Consider the following 20,144-nt stretch of genomic DNA (forward strand, 5'->3'; position numbering starts at 1 on the left):
AGTTAGAGCTTTGAATATATTATAAATTAATCTCTTAATATCTATATATATATAAATGTGATTATCTCAGCTTGCTTAAAAATCTTAAACATTTGCTCTATGTTTTGTTTTCCTGCTTGTCTGAAACGGTTTGCTTGAGAGAAACGTAACTTATGAGCTTTGATTGACATTCTCTCCCAGTCTTGAACAAATCATGTCAATGACAACAAATGAAAGGGCAAATAGAGTTTTCTTCGAACATTTTATTTCAATTGACAGAAATAAAGTTTAAAATTAAGTATAAAATTGAGTATTATTATGAAGCATAAAATAATGACAAAATGGATTAAAAATTGAGAATAGATCTCACTAAAACTGACTCCAAACGAATTGCTTCAAATAAAGCTTGCAGAATTTAAAGTAACTAAAAACACTAAAACATTTGCTTTATTTGCAACTAAAGTTTTAATAGGAAGAACATAAATTATTTTGAAAAAATCTTTAAAATGGATGTTTGATTTAAAATTCTAAAAATTATGAAATAAAACATACCAATTAGCTTTTCTTTCACCTTTAACTGACACCAAAGAGTCATCTGGGAAAATTTGGAAAAGAAATAATCAAGTTTTGAGAAGACAGGAATCTGGAAAAATGGAAACAAAACTAGAAGAATTGGATTGAGAGTTGAAAGAGCTTTTAGGGTAAATTAAGTAAAGTGAATCTCATGTTGAATTATAAAATTAAAATAATGAAATTTTTTTGTGCCATTTTCAACTTTATAAATATATTAGAGCTTACATAATATAAATACAAAATTCCATGCATAGCTTGAATGAAATTTAAAGCAAAATGACAGTGAATGTTTGGAATGAAATGTTTTATCCAGTATGCCAATAGAGTATTTTTGAAAAAAGAACTTGCTTTTTTGGGTATGAGCTTAAGCATTCATGAAAAAACATGTCTTTGATAAACTGGAGACAGAAATTCATCTAAAAACTCATCTTAATACAAAACTAAAAATCACCAAACAACAATTGACCTGATATGTTATTAAGCTGCACAAGCCCTTCCTGGCAGCTTATGAATTATTAAACAAATTGAAAAATGAAAGTAAATTTGATGGCAGGCTGTCTGTTAACACAAACAGCTTCTTGTGGCCTGTCATTTGGAAGGTTTATTGAAAGAAATAAATCTTGCTGAACTGTCAGTTACCATCAACTAGCATTCTTTTCCAAGATAAATTTGAAAAGTGCAAAAGTAGCATCACTTCTTTCTAAAAATACTTCAAAACAATCCAACAAACATTTACTCTATTTAAGGAGTAAAAAACCAAAAATTCATACCTGTATTTTTCAACAGCCATACTTGACGTCGCATGCAAGCAGCCCTTTTAACCTGCTTTTGTCGAAGTTTTGTGCTTGCTCCATTATCCTTAAAATGAGGCAAAATGCACTTAAATCAATACTGCACTGCGAATTCTAATTTCTCTTTCTTTAAAGAAGTATTCCTTGAACTAACATATAGTCTACAAAAATCTTTGCAAACAACAAATTAAGAGCAGAAGAACAGGTTAGGTACTCCATTTAGCCAGTTGTCACGCTGTTAGCATTTCATGAAATTCCAAACTATCACCTTATCATTCCAATCACCGTTTTGTATTGGATTAGTTTCGCCTGCTTCATTTAGATTAACATGACAACCTAATAATTGCGAATGGCATTATCAATTGACATTAGTAGACTCTTAAATCTTGTACTTGAAAAAAAGGTCTCACCTAGGTTTACATGCCGTTGTAGGCCAAGATGAAGACATGAGTGTTTTGCACCAGCACCTCGTCTCTACTCTTTTGTGCCAACTAATTGAATAGCAAAGAAACCAGGTATTTATAAGCATATGCAAATTTGGACTAGATTCCCGCCATATTCTGAAACAAAAGTCTCCTGTGCATTCACCAGCCATTTCCGCCAAAATTCATTCAAATTACCCGCCAATGATGATCTCCTTCACAGCTGCTCAATGCCCAAGAGCTGTTGCGCATTATCAAAGACAGAAGCCTCACTAAAGGTTATTTACTAGAGGTGTTTCCTGAAGATTTCGCGTAGATTAGCCAATGTTCTAAATGTGATTTTCAGATGAACTGTATATATTAGATGATGTGGAACTATAAGATTTCTTGAGTTTTCAGGCTTTGTTTGTGGGGTCCAAAGAACGGGTGTACAAAAATTCCACATTTGGAAATTTTCTAAGGACGTTGCATGATTATATTCCCTGGACCCACGTTTTTCTAATAGTTGCCCAAGCCCTGATTTATCATTGTTGTGCCAAGAAATCCCTTAGGAGTCCATCAATTGTTTTTATATCTGCACTGACAAGAATAAAGAATCACTTTATCATGCTTTACATCATTTGTTTCAAGCTAGGCCATAAGATTTGCTAAGCCCTGTGGAATTCTTTGAATATCCAATTTTGCAACCTTTGTTTTTGCTGTGCCATCGTTTCGTAAGGAGGTAGACGTAGCCAAAGAATGTGTCCCATTTGGGCGTTTCTTATCAAGGTTGTAAAAGAAGTCTTCCATTGCTTCCTCAATCTGATAAAACTACGAATGATCAATTTTTTATACCAACTAAAATTTAAAATACATAACTACGAAACTACAGTTCGTTAACGATACCACAGAGGGCATTAAATTTCATAACAGTCCTGTGGCAATTCACAATTAACTCAAAGTCTATTCCAAAAATGATTCTAACCGAGATCCCGATGGAGGCTTAATTAATACCAAGTGGAAACCCAGGTTTTAGATGATGGCAAAACACAAATTTTATTATATATCTGACTTTTTGCTAATACGTTCGTCAATACAAGGACATTCTAGGTTTCTGTTAAGCAATGGGATATTAAAATTAGCATGACATTAAAAAAGAATACGGAGAAGTATACGAAAATTATTCAAATCACAAAACTGTGTTCAAATGAAGGAGAGTCGATTCTCAATGTTTCGTAATCCTTTGTGTGCAGCAAAAAAATTAATATCTTTGAAAGAAAAGTTTGAAAACACTTTCAGAATGCTTAGAATCATTGCTTCCCTAAAACAAGCCAAATTTCGAAAAGCTAGCGAGCCCTTCAAAAAAGATCTGGGCTACAGGCCTAAGCCTTGAACAACTGTCCGTTCAAATCTTGCTCAAAGAACAGCGGTCTTGAATAAAACCGAAGTCTGTGCGCATAAATTTTGCTTTGTTTAATAATCTAGACATTTAGGTTACATGTTATTTCTGGAACGAACTTTAACATTTTAAAAAAATTGATAGCGACAGCTGTAATCAATAAAGCTTTTTGCAGACCTGTTTGCTTTGAAGTTCAGTCCCTGAAATTACTATCCCTTTTTTAGTAACAAGCCCCGCAGTCTAAAAATGTCACTAAACAAAATTTCGTCTTTTGGTTTACTCAAATCATAATCTACTACATTTTGATTAGGCTCCGCCTCTAGATTTAGATTTCAGAGTACCTTTCATCAGAGGGGGGAATTAATTTTTTAGAGGGGTGGGGGGAGGCAAAATCTCACAAAACAAGCAAATTTGCCGACAAATGACAAAATTTACCGAAAGAGTGCCAAAAACTGTGTTTAAACCGACAGTTTAGCAAAAGGTGGGGCTCTTTGTAAAAAAGGAACATAGTAAAATCAGGGGAAATCTCGTAAGATAAATTAATATATAGATATCTAAAGAATTAAAACAATAAATGTTTTCAGCGAACCATCAAAGCCATCTTCAAAGCCCCAACTATAACTCAATAGGCCAGCAGTGTATCTTGTAACTAAGATGTGATCAAGAAACGATCATTTATTCGGCAATTTTATCCGGAACTATTAATATAGATTAAAATATTAGACTAATACGCTTTTTATGTGTTTTAGATAATTACTTTTATGAGATTAATTTTTAACTGTAAATTTAAGGCATAGGGTACAGAAGACACATTAAAAACAGCAGTCTCGTTGAAGTGTAAATCTTGTCAAAGTATTCGTTTTATTATTATATAAAATACCGTAACACTAAAAGAACTAGGTCTCGGGAGAAGAACGTCCATCAAATGGGCTTATGGCGAAGATCGTTCGTCAACACGGGGGTCTAGAGAAGAATGTTCTTCAAAACAGGCCTTTGGAAAAGAGCATTTGTCAAAATGGCCCACTGTAGAAGAACTTCTGTTAAATTGGGCCACTGTAGAGGATAGTCTACAATGTCGAAAATTAACTGCTTCAAAATTGGACACTGGGATTCCGTTGTAGAAATAATGATGATAAAGATTATATTTACAAAAATAATCATACAATATCTTTACCTTGAATCCAAAAGCAGTCTTTTGAGATGACTGCCCCATCAGATCAAGAAATCTCTAAATGTTCTTGTACTCGATCGGTTCGCTCCTCAAGTGCTCAAGGATGGTCATCACCATTATCTTCGAAAAATGTCTACTGCGTCATCAGACTGCAGCCATTCGAAAAACCAAGCAGCTTCTGAATTTTGAATGTGACCAAATGAATTTTCTAAGCAACTGCCGGTCTAAGCATGCATAATCGACTTACTGTAAAAAGAAGAAAGATCGTTTTTTAATAATAAAATGGCTACAAAAATGGTGATAGAAAGGAAATTCTTAGAGAAAAGCCTAAATATTGGGACACTCGAACTAATCAACTAATACCCAAGAAGATTAAAAGAGTTGAACAAAACAAAACATCATACAAATAAAGATGAAAAAACAATACTTAAAAGAGTTAGGTAGAGAGAAGCATTTTATAAAAACAGATAAGCGAAATCAGTCACGGTAAGAATGTGTCTGTTTCTCTTCCTGAGCTTTTTCCTGTCTAACATATCTTAACAGTCTTTTAATCATATTTAATCGGGCCTCTTGCTTAACATCATTTCTTGCACGGTCACTGAAAGCTATATTACCACGCCCATTGCTCTCAGGATATCAGAGATATGATCCCTGGCCCCTTAGAGACATGTACGTAATACCAGATACTCTTCTAGCGTTCACCCTTTCCAAGTCCCCTTGCCAAACTTACGAACTCAATCCCACAACTCTTTCTTTCCTCCCTAGATTTTGTAGACTTTGAAATGCTTTACCCCCTTCCTGCTTTCCAGACTCTTACAACCTGTCTTTATTCAAAACAAAAATATAGGAGCCTGATCTTTTCTCTCTCTCTTCCTAATCCCTCCTCTCTTTTCCTTGTTAGCGCTTAGTCATAGGCTCTTGAGCCTTCCCTAGCATTACAAACTAAAGAAAAAAGACGTCATCGGCAGACGCCAGAGCTTGAAGAAGTAGTTTTGACACGTCTCAGCTGGATCTACAATTGGGCATTTGCAAATAGAATTACATCTTGTGATATACCAATTCGTTGTACAAATATTATTGCCGATTTCGAACTAATAAAAAGCGATCGTAAGGCAATTTTTGAACATCTATCTTGCGCTAAGAATCTAGTTACGTTGTGTAAAGGAATGCCAAATATAATGGTTATATTAGAAAGAAGGATTTCCAAGGCCAAGTCAGAGGCTTTCGCCAAAGAGTACTTTAAGATCAATTTGGATTCTTCCTTCCTCTTGTCATATTCCTATGATATTTTAGTGGTATATTTAGTGAACATTTCCCTCAATCGATTCTAGCCTTCTAGCACAGCGTTGATTTTTGCTATCAGCTTCGAAATAACGTGAATATTTGCTCCAACTGAACCAGTCCTGTAAAAAAATATTTATATTTTTTAAATTATTAAGAAAATCAAAATTAAGTTCTACAAAGAGTCTAAAAATCCCCATTTTTACAAAAAGATCTTGCAGAATTTAAGGAAAGATCACCCATACATCTAGTGGAATCAATAAATGAAAGTCATTTTAAATAGTATCTTAAAAGCAATAAACGATTCATTTTATCTAGAATCACACATCATCTGCTCGTCTTATAGCTGGTATTTCAAAAGAGACCTAAAGGAACCCAACCTCGAGCTGCTGCTTTAATTTCCTTCAACAAACGAATGTGGGTGGCAACATCTAATGAATCCTATGACAGAAAAGGACGTTATTACTTTATGTGAAGACAGAGAAGCAAAATCTCACTCTAGCTGAAGATGTACATCTGAGTCATCGTGAGCTATGTTAATTTGATATTTGATTAATTCAAAACTTCGGTTTAGATTGCAAAAATACCAAAAATAACAATGAATGTAACGTATCGATGGACACATTTACGACATTGAACGATACAACCTGCAAGAATCAACAAACCTTGAACAATATAGACAAATTGTAAGTTATCCACTTTTTTAAGAATGTGCGGACAGCATGTGAATAGAGCCTCACTATGAAGGGGTGATATCTCACTTACCCACTTTCAGTTAAAAGCGATGTGAAGCTTATCAACTGACAAGAAACTTTAAGTCACTAACAAAAGGACTGTTTGACTGGCAATGAATTTTTAATCTTGAAACATCTTCCCATTGTGCCTTTATTTACAGGCTAGGAGAAGGGGTGATGACCTTCAAGGAGTAAAATCTACCAGCAAAGAAACCTTCCCTATTTAACCCACAATCAGGCAATTTCAATGTTCAGCAATTGAATTTATCGATTGACTAATCAAGGACGGAACATGTGACAGCATAAACTTCTTTGCAGATCCACCTTAGAATATCACATTGAGCGACCGAACCATTCCAAAGTGAATTCTAAGATTCCTTTACAATCCAGAACTTTTGCAGTATCATATCGTAAGGAAATAAGTAAGATTTAATAAGATTTTCAAGTAACAAAACAAGCAAAATGAAAAACAGATGCAAAATTTCGAAACTGAAATTAAAACGGGTTCCCCTTTCCAAAAATTAAATAACCCTCCTAGGGTATTGTCTTATCCAAAAAATTGAAAATGAAAAATGAAATGAAAAAATTGTATTGACTTACTTCATTTCAGTTGCAGCAGAAGCCGGCCAAACCAACAGCAGTTGTCCAATATCACTGAATTCACTCGCATTTTACTTTCTTTTACTACATCCAAAACAGGTAGAATTTGTCTTCATTCCTTTCTTTGTCCTGAACTGATATCTAAAAAACGAAAAATGCAAAGCTAAAGAACTGTCAATTTCTCGAGCTGGTCTAGAAAAAGTACTATTTGATGATGGGAATTCTATAAGAATTCTCGAAACACATGCAAAATGGTTTGCACCAGCAGAAAAATTTGACTCAGACCACCTCATAAAGCCACTATCTGAATCGAGAAAGTAAACTCAGGCCAATATAAACAGATGCTACAGAAACAGTCTTCTCTACAGGCTGCTTGTGAAACTGTTTCACGTTTCTTTGTATGGAAGGCCTTAGACACTTTTGTACATGCCGATATCATACAAAACATGCTTATAGTCTTCAGCAGAGACAAACATGACGCTGTACTCTTATCGTCTGATCCAGGTAAGCAATGATTAAGATGAGGGATTGAGGGATAAATTGTAGATACAGTAAAAACTTCTGAATACAGTGTATCAAATTATATAACAATTACTTGAATGCAAAGAAAACCAAAATAAGAGCAGGGGCAGCAGAAACTGTCAGGTAAATTACATCTTTAACAACCGAAAACGATTTGAGACAAAGCAAGTTTCCAAAACAGCTTTCGATCCGAGTTCGATGAAACTATTCCATCTGTTTTTTGATAAATAAAGAAAACTAAATAACCCTTGCTCAGCTCAAATGAATGCTTTTAAAGCCACGCAATTTCCAATTTCAGAATTCTTTCAACTTTGATGTCTTCACACAGTGGCCTAACAATCTGCAGCAAGTCCTGCTCAGACAGTAAAGTGGCATCATGTTGCAGATATTCATTTACCGTATCTAACATATCAGCAAGTTTATCGATTGGAGCTGAATAGCTTGAAAAAACTTCCTACTTAAAATATATCAAATGTACAGAATATCCAATAAATAAAATGACGATTTGAATTAAACAAAAAAGCAGACCTTAGCATTGTGTATTCAATTTTGCAAGAAAAGTAAAAAGAAATTAAGGATTGTATTTTTTTCAGTGAGAGACATCAACACTTTAACGCCATTTCATAGCAACTATCTGAACATGCATATTTAATGAAAAAAATTATATCAAGCCTAAAATGAGATACATTATTCATCGTTATTTGTGCTACAGAACAGCATTTCGGTATAAATCTCTGAGACAAGTTTCCCTTCCAAGAAAATCTCATAAGAGAAAAACTACAACTTTACAGCAAACTAACTTACTGTGAAACTTTCAAGCTTTTGAAAACACTTGTCAGCGCCCTCTTAAAAGCGACAGTTACATAACACAAGTCAGAACACCGTGAATAAGTTCTATCTGGATACTTGCATTTCAATTTCCACGATAGACTCACATAACATGTAAAAATATCTAGAAATCAACGACAGCCGGAATAAAAAACAGGACAGACTCATTACAGAATAATCTCAAATCCATTATTTACGAGAACTAGCTCTAATAAACATATTAATAACCAAGATAACTTTCTGGAAGTAAATGTTTGAATAAAGAAGCGAGTCTTGCTCTGTCCTAGTAGATGTCTGTGAAAAAATCATTGTAATGGCTTAACTACGTTGGGTCAAGCTGTCGAGATCAGGTAATAATTGTTCTCTTCTCCTGTAAAAAGCCTTGTTAAACTATTGTGAGTATATTCAGTAGAGATCGAGACCTTGTATGTCTTATTTTTGTAATTGCAATTCAAGTAGCAAAAAACTGTCACCGCAACAGCAGTTACAAAGTTGCATGATTAAAAATTTACTCAGGTTTTCATGGTGTTCATGGTGAACTTACTCAGATTTAATGATTTAGCACATCTGGCAGATATAGATAGACCCAATCTTGTTTTGAAATATACATTTAAAGAAGTCAAACGATGTTTTAAGACTACACGAATGTAAGGGAAACTTTACATCATCAGTCTGCAGCCATTCGGAGAACCAAGAGGATTCCAAAATTCTTAATGTGGCCAAGTGATTTTCTAAGCAGTTTTCCGCCTAAGAATACATGGATTCACTCTAAAAAGAAAGGCGATAGTTTTGTGAATAAAATTGCAAGGAAAATGTTGAAAAAGAGAATGAAAAACTAATCAACTAATACCCTTGAATTAAAAAGATTTCAGAAGATGCTGAACACGAAAGACCAGCATAGAAAATTAAGATGAAAAAGTAAGACTTAATGGTGAATGCAAAAGAAACTAGCAACAAGTTTTGAAATTGTGACAAAACAAAGTATTCACAAACCTGTCACGAGTCTGTGATTTTTAGCATTTTGCTGTCTTATATATTTTAATTATCGTTTCACCATATTTAATCTTGATTAATCTCAAGATGTGAATATCGTTAGCAGAGAGTGTGACAAAGTATTTTTGACAAGTATCAAATCGATTAGCCATAGGACATACAATAAGTATAGGACACAGCATTTGCAATAAGTATAACGTATTATGACATAGCAATATACTATAAGTTATTGGAGATTCAGAACTAATTAATAGCGTTAATATCGATAATAAGGCAATATCTAGGCAGCAATTTTTGTAGGTGTTACGTATTTTGCTTTTTATCTTTTTTATTTAGAATTTGTCTAATCTCTAGCTATACTGAAGCTAATTAAAACCAACTACAATTGGACGATGAAAATTCAGAGATTCTTCTTCAAAATTTGTAAAATTGGAGAATATATTATTTCGTATGGTATTGAGTTCCATATATGGCCATATCTATATGACCCTGTACAAAATCAAAATCTATTTTGTAATGAGGATCTGCGGTTTGAGATTGGAAGGTTCTAAAGGTATATGGCTATTCATTTATGGAAAATATTTCATCCAGTAAAGGAGGATTTACACAGTTAAATCTTTTATAAACTTCTATTGTAAGATTTTTTTGTCATAATTTATTGATTTATTTTTTAACAAAAGTTATTCAAAAGTTGATTGATGAATCCTGTTTATCCGGCTTTTACTTTCCTACTGCAAAACATCCAAATAACAGGACAAAAATTCAAGTTTGATAAAATAAGGCTGTTTACTTTTTTTCCAGCTTCTTTGCAAACAATTTTATATGTTCTTCTAATCTAAGTTGAAGGTCCAATGCTACTCATAATAATTTAACATGCTTGCCTTCTTTTATAGTAAAACCATTAATTTTAACTTTAGATTTCTCTAAATTGAATCGGTTGGCTTTAAAAGTTGAAGCTTGCTATTAACATCGTTAAGCACAAAAAAGTTTCACATAACCATTCATAACTATTGCAGTTTCTGATTCTAAGTCGCCAGTTAGTTCATTTATTTTTTAAATATGGCAAGCATTAGCCATTTTCATAAAAAAGGGAAACGAGACAACATCTGTTGCCATTTTAAAAACTTTTGACGGAATATTATCGGCTACTGTTAACTTGTACTAAAATGCGTGCGGTACAATATGATGCTATAATAACGTAATCAATGTAAGTAAATTGTACCAAGAAAATATTTTTTTCTAAAAAAATTTCCTGGTACAATTTACTTATATTGATTAAGTTATTAGTGTTAACTTGTCTTCATCAAGGTTGCAAATTATCCCTCTTTTTTTTCGAAAAATACATTTTCAAAGTTAAGTAATTGAAAATTAGGTAAGGTAATTGGTGATGGTTCTCAAAGTATCTCACTCGATCCAATAGTGCTGAGGCCGTACTTTCTATAAAGGTCGGGTTATATTGAGGCTTTCAGTAATATTTACAAGATTATTATACATAAATGCATACATTAATAGTCATAAATTAGTATGATTAATTATTTCAAGTAAAGATTAGGGTTAGGTTTAGGGTTAAGGTTTAGGGTTAGGTTTAGGGTAAACTAATTACGTCATCAGGTCGAGCAATATGGGAACTAGACAGCCCCTGGCCACTGTGCCCTGGTTCCCGTTTCTGACGATCAGCCTCGCATCAATAAAGTCTCGTTTAGATGTTTGAAAATGGCCGACGAAAAAGATGCAAAACCAACCAAGAAGAACCCTTTCACAGTAAGAATTTTATCGTCTGTAACAACCTTTCAGTGAATGCTGTTGATAAATTGAAAAAACGAACTTAATTTTGCAATTTTACCGTGACTTGCCAGAGCATACCGCTTTATTATTATACCGCAGAGCTGTTTTTATGCACATTTTGTTATGTAACTCAACAACAACAATATGAAAAGTCGAAATTACGTACTTTATTACTTAAAATGCAATCGCATGCAACAGATTTTAAATATTTCTTTTATTGCTCACTCTTTTTTAAGATTCTGATCTAAATTTTTTTTGCAAAGCTATTTAATTAATCATTTACGGTTTTTGGGTTTTCAGCACCACACTATTTTTTAGTATTTTTATCACTCAACTTATTTTTCTCAATGGAAATCTTGCGAGACATTGTGTAAATTTGGCTTAGATTGAAAATCTCCTTACATGTTTGGAGTCTCGTTTGTTTAAATGCATCCCCATACCCCCTTGACTGTGGAAGTTGGTGTTAACAAAACTTATATGAAAAGCGAAGATGGCTCAGTTGTTAGAGGCGCTGACTACAGACCAAAGGGTCTGTGGTTCAAGTCCCTGGCATGACCAAACTTCCACCAAGTTTGAGGAGAGTCACCAGCTCTCTGTAATTCTAGGCAAAGGAATCACGAGGTGTGGTCCCATCGAGAGGAGGGAGGAGGACACTGCTTGATAACCATTAGTTCTCAGTGTCCTAAAAACCACCTTCAAATGCTAGGTAGAAACAAGTACAAATACAAAATACAAATACAGAAAATGCTAACTTGCATGGCAAATGTTAAGGCAGATTTTACTGCTGGTTGAAGCATAAAAGTTGAATGTGAAATTAAAACAAAAATTTAATGGGCTAGCTACCTCAACACTGGTACTAGAAAGTTGAAGCCTTTAGATGGGAATGTGGCTTGGGCTAGAAAATGAACAGAAAATTAAGATTATGTGACCTGTCAGTTAATGTGAATTTAAGTTGGCAAAAACGAATGATTGTGAATTGGAACACCTGTCAAAAGAGAATCAAATATGAAAATTACTTCTTCAATTATTACTGGTGTATTCTAATTAATTTCATCTCCACTGGAAAGCATGCACAATCACTGATGTTTTTGTGAGGTCCTTTTCTGCTCTTTTTCAAGATTGGTTATCTGAAAGATTTCATAGAGAATACACCATGTGCTAGAAATTCATTACTTTATGGATTGGTTGGAGGAATGACAGTTGGGACATCAAAATATATGTATTCAAGTAAATAATTTCAATTTTTTAGAGCTTGCATTAACATTCTTTTTTTCTAAATAAGACACACCTGTGACACTTTTCTTAAAAGCATAATGTTCCTTTGCCAATAGGGGCTTTGCCAAATTGTTTTATTTACTTTAATCAAAATTAAAATCATCTAGGCAATTTCTGCCACTCTATACAAGATGATCCTGGATCATGCATGAAATTATTGATCTGATCTATCGATGTGATCCCGCATCAACTTTCTCACTGCTTAAAAATATATTGAAGAAAATCTTAAATACATTTAAAGAGGTAATATTTACCAGACAAGTACAGAAATAATATTAATCATTTTAATGTTAGTGTTCTAACTGTATTTCAGAAACAATTTTTGAACACCATGCTAAGCAACCATAAGACATTAACCATTAGCATTAATGATGTTATGTCCAATCCTTTTATTAGACAAATTAATACTTTTTATATATCTATGTATAGCCATGATGTATTTATTATCAACCAGAACAACCACCAAAAAGGCACTGATAGGGCGAAACATATTGGTAGAGTGTAGTATTTCTCAAGGTGTTTTTGTTAATCATTTTATACTTATGAAACCATTTCATTATTTGCAGAGCACATCAGACGGTCATGTGATTACGCTGTAGCTTCATTTGCCTTGGTTTCAATTGGCAGCTGGTATGACCAACAATTACATAAATTACATCTTCTCTCAACTGTCAAGCATTCTTTACTTTTACCTTCTTTTCAGAAATAGAGTTCTGATAAGACGAACAATCTTGTGGGTGTACCTTCAATACTTTTTCAGTTGATCATATATCCTGTTTTTTTAACATAATGTAACTATATATATTTGCTTTAGATATCTGTTTTTTTCTTTCTACAGGCAGTTATGTAGATATTTAAACTGGAAACAAAGGAAGGAAATTGACAAGACAGTTGAACTTCTAACAAAATACTCAAATTCAAAAGGAAGTGACAATGACCAACCAAAAATTGTTTGAGTTTAGTTATCAGCATGGCCAAGACACCAAGTGTGCTTTGGGCAATTGTTGAGGATATCTTCAAAATTGATGTTGGCATCCTAGTTGCCCCTTTTGGCAGGATGGAATGGAGCTCACCAGTGTTTGTGTGTTAGTGTAAGCATTGCAGGACAATTCAAAAATACAGACAGCCACTAGAAAAATCATTGTTTAGTAGAACTAAAAAGGATAATACTATGAACTCGAGTATGACAAAAATTCAATTGAAACTTAGTAAAAATTAAAACATCAGTGAAATCTGAAATGCAAATTGTCATACAGAAAGCTTTTTTATCTAAATTTATTGTACCTATGCTCATAATTGAACATTTAGCATTATTAGCACTCTTTAATCAAAATTCTATCAGGCTTTCGTATGTCTGCTACATGATAACTTGAAAATTTTATTTCAAATTGATGATAAAAAGGGGCACAAATGTTTAGCCAAATGGTTACAATAACCACCAAATATACAGATGATCATACATTTTCAAATATTTGAAATATTAGATGCTGAACAGGACTTTTTCATTACAAAAATACATACCTTTTAACCAGCATCCTTAATACATCACAACCAATGCAAAGGAAATGACGGGTGGTTATATTTTATGGTGGCAATATAAGTGAAGTGGAAAATTAAAGATGGCCATCTTGTGGATAAAAAGAATCCATTGAAAGAAATAAAAAAGAAATAAAAGAAAATAACCTTTTCAAAATGTACCCAGTATATTGTCACATCAACAGGAAAAAGATAAAAGAAAGGAGTTCCTCCAAAGCATTTTTCAATTGTTTTTCTTTTGTGGAGTTTAAATGAATTTGTATATCTCATCTAGACAGTTACAAGAATAGATATTAATGTTTAAATTATCCCAAAATGATGATACTGAAAATAGTTTAACGAATGATAGGAGCATCAACAAAATAAAAAACGATAAATCCATGTTTATAAACAGGCAACAAATCATAATGGAACTATTCTGTTATAAGACATTTCGTACAATTATTTACAGCTCCATTTATTTGCAAAAGTGAATTAAATATCTTAACTATTTTAAGATTACCAAGATATAAGCCTGTTGGTTCCCTTTAAAACAAGTACTGAATAAAACAGGCCTCTTGGTAAATAAAAGTTTTCTTTGGTCTTTTGAAGAAAAAATTTGGAGCCCAAACCCCAAACATAAGTTATCCCATGCTATTCTGTCACTTCAAATTTTTAAATTTAAGGATATAAAATGGAACCTTTTTGTAATTTTTCTATGCACAATGTAATTTTGCATTATTCATTTCACCTTTTGGACGAGTTGAAATTAGCAATGATCTACTTTACATTTAAATGATGCTTAATATTCACATAAATATCTTTACTTAAAATTACTGAAATTCATCTTTAGTTGAATTTTTGGTTGTGAGGATAAAGTAGAAGAGGATTTCAAATCTTGCTGTCTTTTAACTTTTTCTTTGTCAGCCTTCAAAGCCGCTTCCAGCTTAGTCCTTATTTCTGGTGATTTCTCAATTGCACCCTTAAATGCCAGGGGATACAAAGGTCCTATCTTTTTCAACCGTTCCAGTGAATGCTGATGAAGTTGATGAGAAAATTTTGTTGATTTTATCTGTTTTGATTCATCTATAAGAACTTGTGTAAGGCAGGAAATTAGAAGTAGCATTGCATTGGTACCTAAAAGATAAAGCCTTTATGTATTGGTATAATAGATTAAACAGCCAATTTTCTTGTGGTGCAAAAATTGAAAATAGCTGTGAAAAAACAAAAAATTTTGAAAGATACTGAAGCTTTTCGCCTGACAGTCTTCAGAGTATAAAACATCAGAACATAGATCAAGACAAAGTTACAACATTAACACAGTACACCCAGTTGTGGATAAAAAGAAGCCAATCAGAAATCCAAGTACAAGACTGTAAAGATTTGCCCAATAAGTTACACTATTAAGGCCTATATAAAATTTTACCAGTGAAGCCCAATGGTGTAAAAAACTCCTGTCTATACAAAAAATTAAATCAGAGAAAACTAAGAAGGAAGCATTCGATATTTGCTAGTAATTCAATATTAAGATTTAGTATTTGCTGGGTAAAGGCCCAACTAAGGGAACCTATTTAGCAGCTTGTATATACTCTTTGCATGAAAGTAGCATTTTGGGCAGGGAGGTGAATGATTTGGATCTTGCATCTCTAATCATAGTGCAATAAATGATTGGATCAAATAGCAAGCAGACGTCTCGCAAGCATCTTAGGACAGACGGGTAAAGCCAAAAAAGCATTTACGGAGGGGCAAAGTAATGATTTTTGCTAACAAACCCGTCATTTGCTTCTGTTTTTCTGATTGGACTATTTCGATCCACACTGGGTATAATTTTTCCATCTTATTCTTAGGGAGTCTTATTCTGACGTTTTAAGATTCCAAAGAGCGTCAGACGAAAAGCTTTTGATATGTTGTGAAGTTTTTGCTTTTTTCAAAGCCATTTTTCAAATATTGTGCCGCCAAAAAATTGCTACAGAAATATTAATACGTTACAATTATTACAAAAAGGTTACAATTTTACTAACTAGGATGTAATGAGAATTTTATTCTTTACCCGGTAAAAATAATTTTTGTGCCAACGGACAAAGTACAGGGAGTACAGCGCTCCCCATACCTCCTTTGGCGATGCCCCTTAGGACAGAACACCGCTTCGGACCATTGCTGATGAATTATGTCATATGAAAACTAGCCTTTATGTACCACTTTCTCACCCAAATCCTAAATCAAGGTGTTACTCTCAAGGAAACTCGAGAGAAGGTGATTAGAAGACAGAAATTGTGTCAACCTTCGATTCTAGTGGATGATATTACTATGCAATTATGGACCTCTTTTATTGATCAAACAAAGATGGTGTGTCACAATGAGCCTTGCAGTGTGGAAATTTCATAACAACTGACACTTACGTGAATGCTCCGGTGCCATGCCAACCAATGTTTCCAGCAAATTGAATACTTCAATGCAGAAATTGAATTCTAACTCTGAATTTATGGATACTTGACTTTCAACTTTATCAATTATTTGAGGGATGCATCCATGAATGAAATTATAGGAAATAGATGTATCTGTAGATTTTATGATTGATCCAAGAATTCTCACTGCATTGAGGTTGAGCTACAAAGAAATTGACTTTTAAACACCACTAGTTTTTCTGTTTATTACAAAGGAATACATCATCAATCTTGGAAAAGGTTCTATTCACATAGAAAGCTTTAATAAGACCCACAAATAGCAAATATAGCAAAGTGATATCAGCTACATGATTTTTAAATTTACATCAAGGTGATGCTAAAAAATGAAACGACCTCTATCTAACAACTGACAATTACCGTAAATCCGCCCCCTTGAAAAAGCCCCCCCTCGAATAAGCCCCCACCCTAGAACTACAAATTATCAATAGGCCCCTCCATTTGATAATTTTTGCCATCTGAGGTTGCCTATGGTGTTTTATTGAATTACCACAACAAATTCATACTTTCATAAAGAAATTCCTACTAAAAAAAACGAGGTCTTTTAATAATGTCTTCTTAATGTCTACAATAATTTTATAAGCCCACCTCCTTGAATAATCCCCCATCCAAAAATATCAAAAATGAATAAGCCTCCAGGGGGCTAATTCGAGGATTTACGGTACTGATTGAATAAGGAAAGACAAAACCACAGAGAATACCTACAATGCTTGCCAAAAGTCTTGGAACACTAACGCCAATTTCCAAGGTCAAAATCAATCACCCCCCTCTCCCCTACAGAACAATGTTGGTTTGCTATCAAACAGGTTAGGATTTTAGGAAGCACTTTCTTTTGCGCTTCTTTTACGATATTTCTTTAAATTATCAGCATTGTTTTAGGGGGAAAAGGGGCGGAAGTAGTAATTTTTTCTTCATGAAAGGAATGAAAGATATCAAATGCAGCGTAAATTGCTGGGTGTTCCAAGTACTTTCGGCAGGCATTGTATATTCGTTTTTGTAGTGGTTTAGTAAAGATGCAGCATTAATGGGCCAAAGTCAATCATAAAAAATTAAGGTGACCATGATATATGATGCATGAGAAGTGCCTGTTAAAGAGGATGCTTGTACCATGAAGTACAAAAAAGTACAAAAGTACAATAAAAGTACACAAATTATTAAAATTAGCCTTGGTTCAGGGAGTTTCGACGAAGCCCTTGTAAAAACTATAGTTAATATGTCAAACAGACACGAATGGAGGTCTGCACAACTGGTGGGCAATAGTATTTTGCTTAACATATGACTTTTTGCCGCACCTATAATTAGCATTGGCACTTGTCTAAAACTCAACTGCTTCTCTAAAAACACTTCTCAATTCACATTAAAATATATCTGTTTTGAAAATAGTGCTATGAAAATGGGTGCATTCAAACACACTCTTAAAATAAAATCGAACGAAATAAAAACACCAATTTGCAGTGCAAGCACTGACGGTTTATTTGAAGCGCAAATAATGGTTGTATCTTATGGTTCTAACAGGACCATCCGAGCATATATCACTAAAGCAGCGTTTTCATTTGACTATGGAGTATGCGCTATGACGGAAGCAAGACAATGAAGAAGCAATTTGCTATGTTGCTCTGGCATTGAGGGCTCCTTCAGTTGATAGGGCGATTGATTGCACCTATTAGCTTAAACTCTCGAGCAGTCGGCAATCCGGTTGCAGATTCATTCATGAAAAGGGCTGTGATAAAACTCATTAGTTCTGAAGTGAATTTTCAGATACAAAATGTGTAAAAATTCGTAACGGATGATGAAAAAAATGAATACCTTAGGATCTTTGTCTTGGATAAATTGAACGAAAAGTTGAATTATTCTGTTTAATATTTCGAGGGGCTCCACGACATCCTTTCTGCCAGTTAACAGGAAAATTGATAAAACAACAAGCATTTTCTCTCGATCAAATTCCAGAGGTTGCTCTGCAGCATCGAGTAAAGAAACCAGAAAACTATAAAAAGATAACAAATTATGAACAGAAAATCTAAGCAATTCAACTTTATAAATCATGCACAAATAAAATATGAATTTGACGTGAAGAGATTATTCAAACTTAGCAAGGACGAAAAGAAAGCAGCGAAGAAAATATTACCCCCTTGCATGCATGTCCTACTGTCACTTTCACTTCGTTTTGGGAATAACATTCAATTTTCATACCTAGCAAGGCAGCATCTGAAACTTATAATGCATTAGGGGCTCGGACGCAAGTTGGAAAGTTGGAGGGGGTCAGGGATGAATTAAAGAATCGTAACAAAAGAATTTCCTAAATGCATTGTTGTTTTGATAGAAAGTGGGGGCATGGCCCCCGTTGATATGGGCCTTGAGCTTAAGCAAAATAATCCATGTAGCATTACAAACCTTCGTAAAAGTTTGACCCAGTCAGCTTTGACGTCATCATTGCTTAAGAAGGGTGAAGTCAGAACGCTCCTAACACTCTGGATGACCCTTTGAAACGACTCTCTTTCTCCCATTTCTTGAGACTTTACACTCTTGCAATGGTACTTGATAATTCCGTTAAGTAAATACAACACACTTGGTAGACATTCAATGCTTGCAGTTGGAGTGCAGATGTTTGGAATATCAGCCAGAAGAACGGACACTTGAGAAAGCAGTTCTGCTGGCCCACAAGAAGGGAAACCTACACAGAAAGAATAACCGATATATTTACGACAGAAGCATTTTCACATAAATAAACTTCTCACAATTCTGGTTTTAGTGGTTTATCAACTCTATTGATGTTTTCAAACTAAAATAGCAAGGGATCTGAGTAAGATAAGACTAGGACTAATTAAAATGTTGGCCAATAATCGCCTCAAATTAATTGTGAATGTTTTATAAAATAAAATTTTGATTCATATTTTGGTGTTATGATGAATGTGGCCAGCCTTTTTTACGAGGGTTTTGGCCTGTTCTTGGCATGTGCAGAAAACTGCTAGTTTTGGATTCTAAATTGGAGGCTGCGAAGTCAAAAAATCTACTATGGATTACCAGCGTAGCTGTGAAATACCAGGGTTGGTAACAACATTTATGGAAGGTAGCAGAACCTTTTTCATTTTTCATTTGAAGGTGAAGCTTTCTAATTAAGGAAATGCATTAAATGAACAAAACGGTACAGAATATAAGCAACGAAATTTTTTTCTCATATATCTACATAAATTCGTCCGAGGAGTCCTACTCATACATTAAATTTGCCGGAGAACAAGTGGGATTTTTCTTGTTATAAAATGAGAATGGATTGCGAAATGTTCTATTTTAATTATTTTTAGGCAAAGTTTTGAAGTAACACTAAAATGTAGTCAAAAAATAATGAATCTTGGTTGAAATTTCGCAAGAACGTAATCATATCAGCGCAATGAAGATATTTTATCATGTGAAAATTTGGATCAATTTTTTACACAAACCAATCATCTTGATTTGAATTGGACCTTCAATATCTAGTGAAGAAACACACTACCTACTACTGGTAACAATAGTTCAAAATGTCTACCCAAAATTTATACAGCTGTTAAGTTCAGTCATGATTCACCCTTCAATCAAGGCCAAACCCTCTAAAACACAAGCAAAGAGTAACACAGGAGCCGCTTGTTTACTTAAATGTAACTTCTAGTTGAATTGCGAAACGATTATACAAAAAGCTGGCCTAAACAATCCCTAATTTGACCAAAATGCCTGCGGATGTTCGTCGCGCGGAAATCAGCAAATAAAGAACAGGCAATTTCGATAGAAGTCATTAATTTGCAAGAGAGAGTAAAGGGATTATGAAACATAGTTAGAGTTAAAATCTTAAGACAACAGGAAACCG

General features: G+C 33.9%; 2 protein-coding genes and 1 long non-coding RNA gene across 3 annotated transcripts in view; 2 read left to right on the forward strand and 1 right to left on the reverse strand.

The window, feature by feature from the left end:
- Positions 1-20,144, reverse strand: part of LOC135684135 (HEAT repeat-containing protein 5B-like) — a 74,799-nt gene that overhangs the window by 8,362 nt on the left and 46,293 nt on the right. Inside the window, exons 28-35 of the mRNA XM_089110953.1 lie at positions 18,701-18,980; positions 18,116-18,293; positions 16,247-16,454; positions 11,901-14,984; positions 8,256-9,047; positions 6,930-7,070; positions 5,976-6,036; positions 4,318-5,717 (exon numbers count right to left, since the gene is read on the reverse strand). Coding sequence (XP_088967079.1) covers positions 14,671-14,984; positions 16,247-16,454; positions 18,116-18,293; positions 18,701-18,980 — 980 coding nt within the window. The 3' untranslated portion in view covers positions 4,318-5,717; positions 5,976-6,036; positions 6,930-7,070; positions 8,256-9,047; positions 11,901-14,670. The remainder of the gene's footprint in view (positions 1-4,317; positions 5,718-5,975; positions 6,037-6,929; positions 7,071-8,255; positions 9,048-11,900; positions 14,985-16,246; positions 16,455-18,115; positions 18,294-18,700; positions 18,981-20,144) is intronic.
- Positions 7,070-7,924, forward strand: LOC148959260 (uncharacterized). Its single transcript, XR_016144189.1, has 2 exons — positions 7,070-7,433; positions 7,750-7,924. It is a non-coding gene; the product is annotated as an uncharacterized LOC148959260 (long non-coding RNA).
- On the forward strand, positions 10,924-13,767 carry LOC135684144 (cytochrome c oxidase assembly protein COX20, mitochondrial). Its single transcript, XM_065199560.2, has 4 exons — positions 10,924-11,033; positions 12,176-12,284; positions 12,899-12,962; positions 13,171-13,767. Exons 1-4 carry the CDS (start codon positions 10,986-10,988, stop codon positions 13,286-13,288), a joined length of 339 nt encoding a protein of 112 aa, XP_065055632.2. The 5' UTR covers positions 10,924-10,985; the 3' UTR covers positions 13,289-13,767.

Source organism: Rhopilema esculentum, chromosome 10 (genome assembly GCF_057945365.1).
Source record: "Rhopilema esculentum isolate cy_ngs chromosome 10, ASM5794536v1, whole genome shotgun sequence".
Lineage (NCBI taxonomy): Eukaryota > Metazoa > Cnidaria > Scyphozoa > Rhizostomeae > Rhizostomatidae > Rhopilema > Rhopilema esculentum.

What these genes read in the sequence shown, in the direction of transcription:
- LOC135684144 (XM_065199560.2), top strand. Translation starts at nt 10,986, where the DNA reads ATGGCCGACGAAAAAGATGCAAAACCAACCAAGAAGAACCCTTTCACA. An exon ending in CCAAGAAGAACCCTTTCACA is followed by an intron (nt 11,034 to 12,175) that starts GTAAGAATTTTA and finishes CTCTTTTTCAAG; the next exon opens with ATTGGTTATCTGAAAGATTT. An exon ending in TTGGTTTCAATTGGCAGCTG is followed by an intron (nt 12,963 to 13,170) that starts GTATGACCAACA and finishes TTCTTTCTACAG; the next exon opens with GCAGTTATGTAGATATTTAA.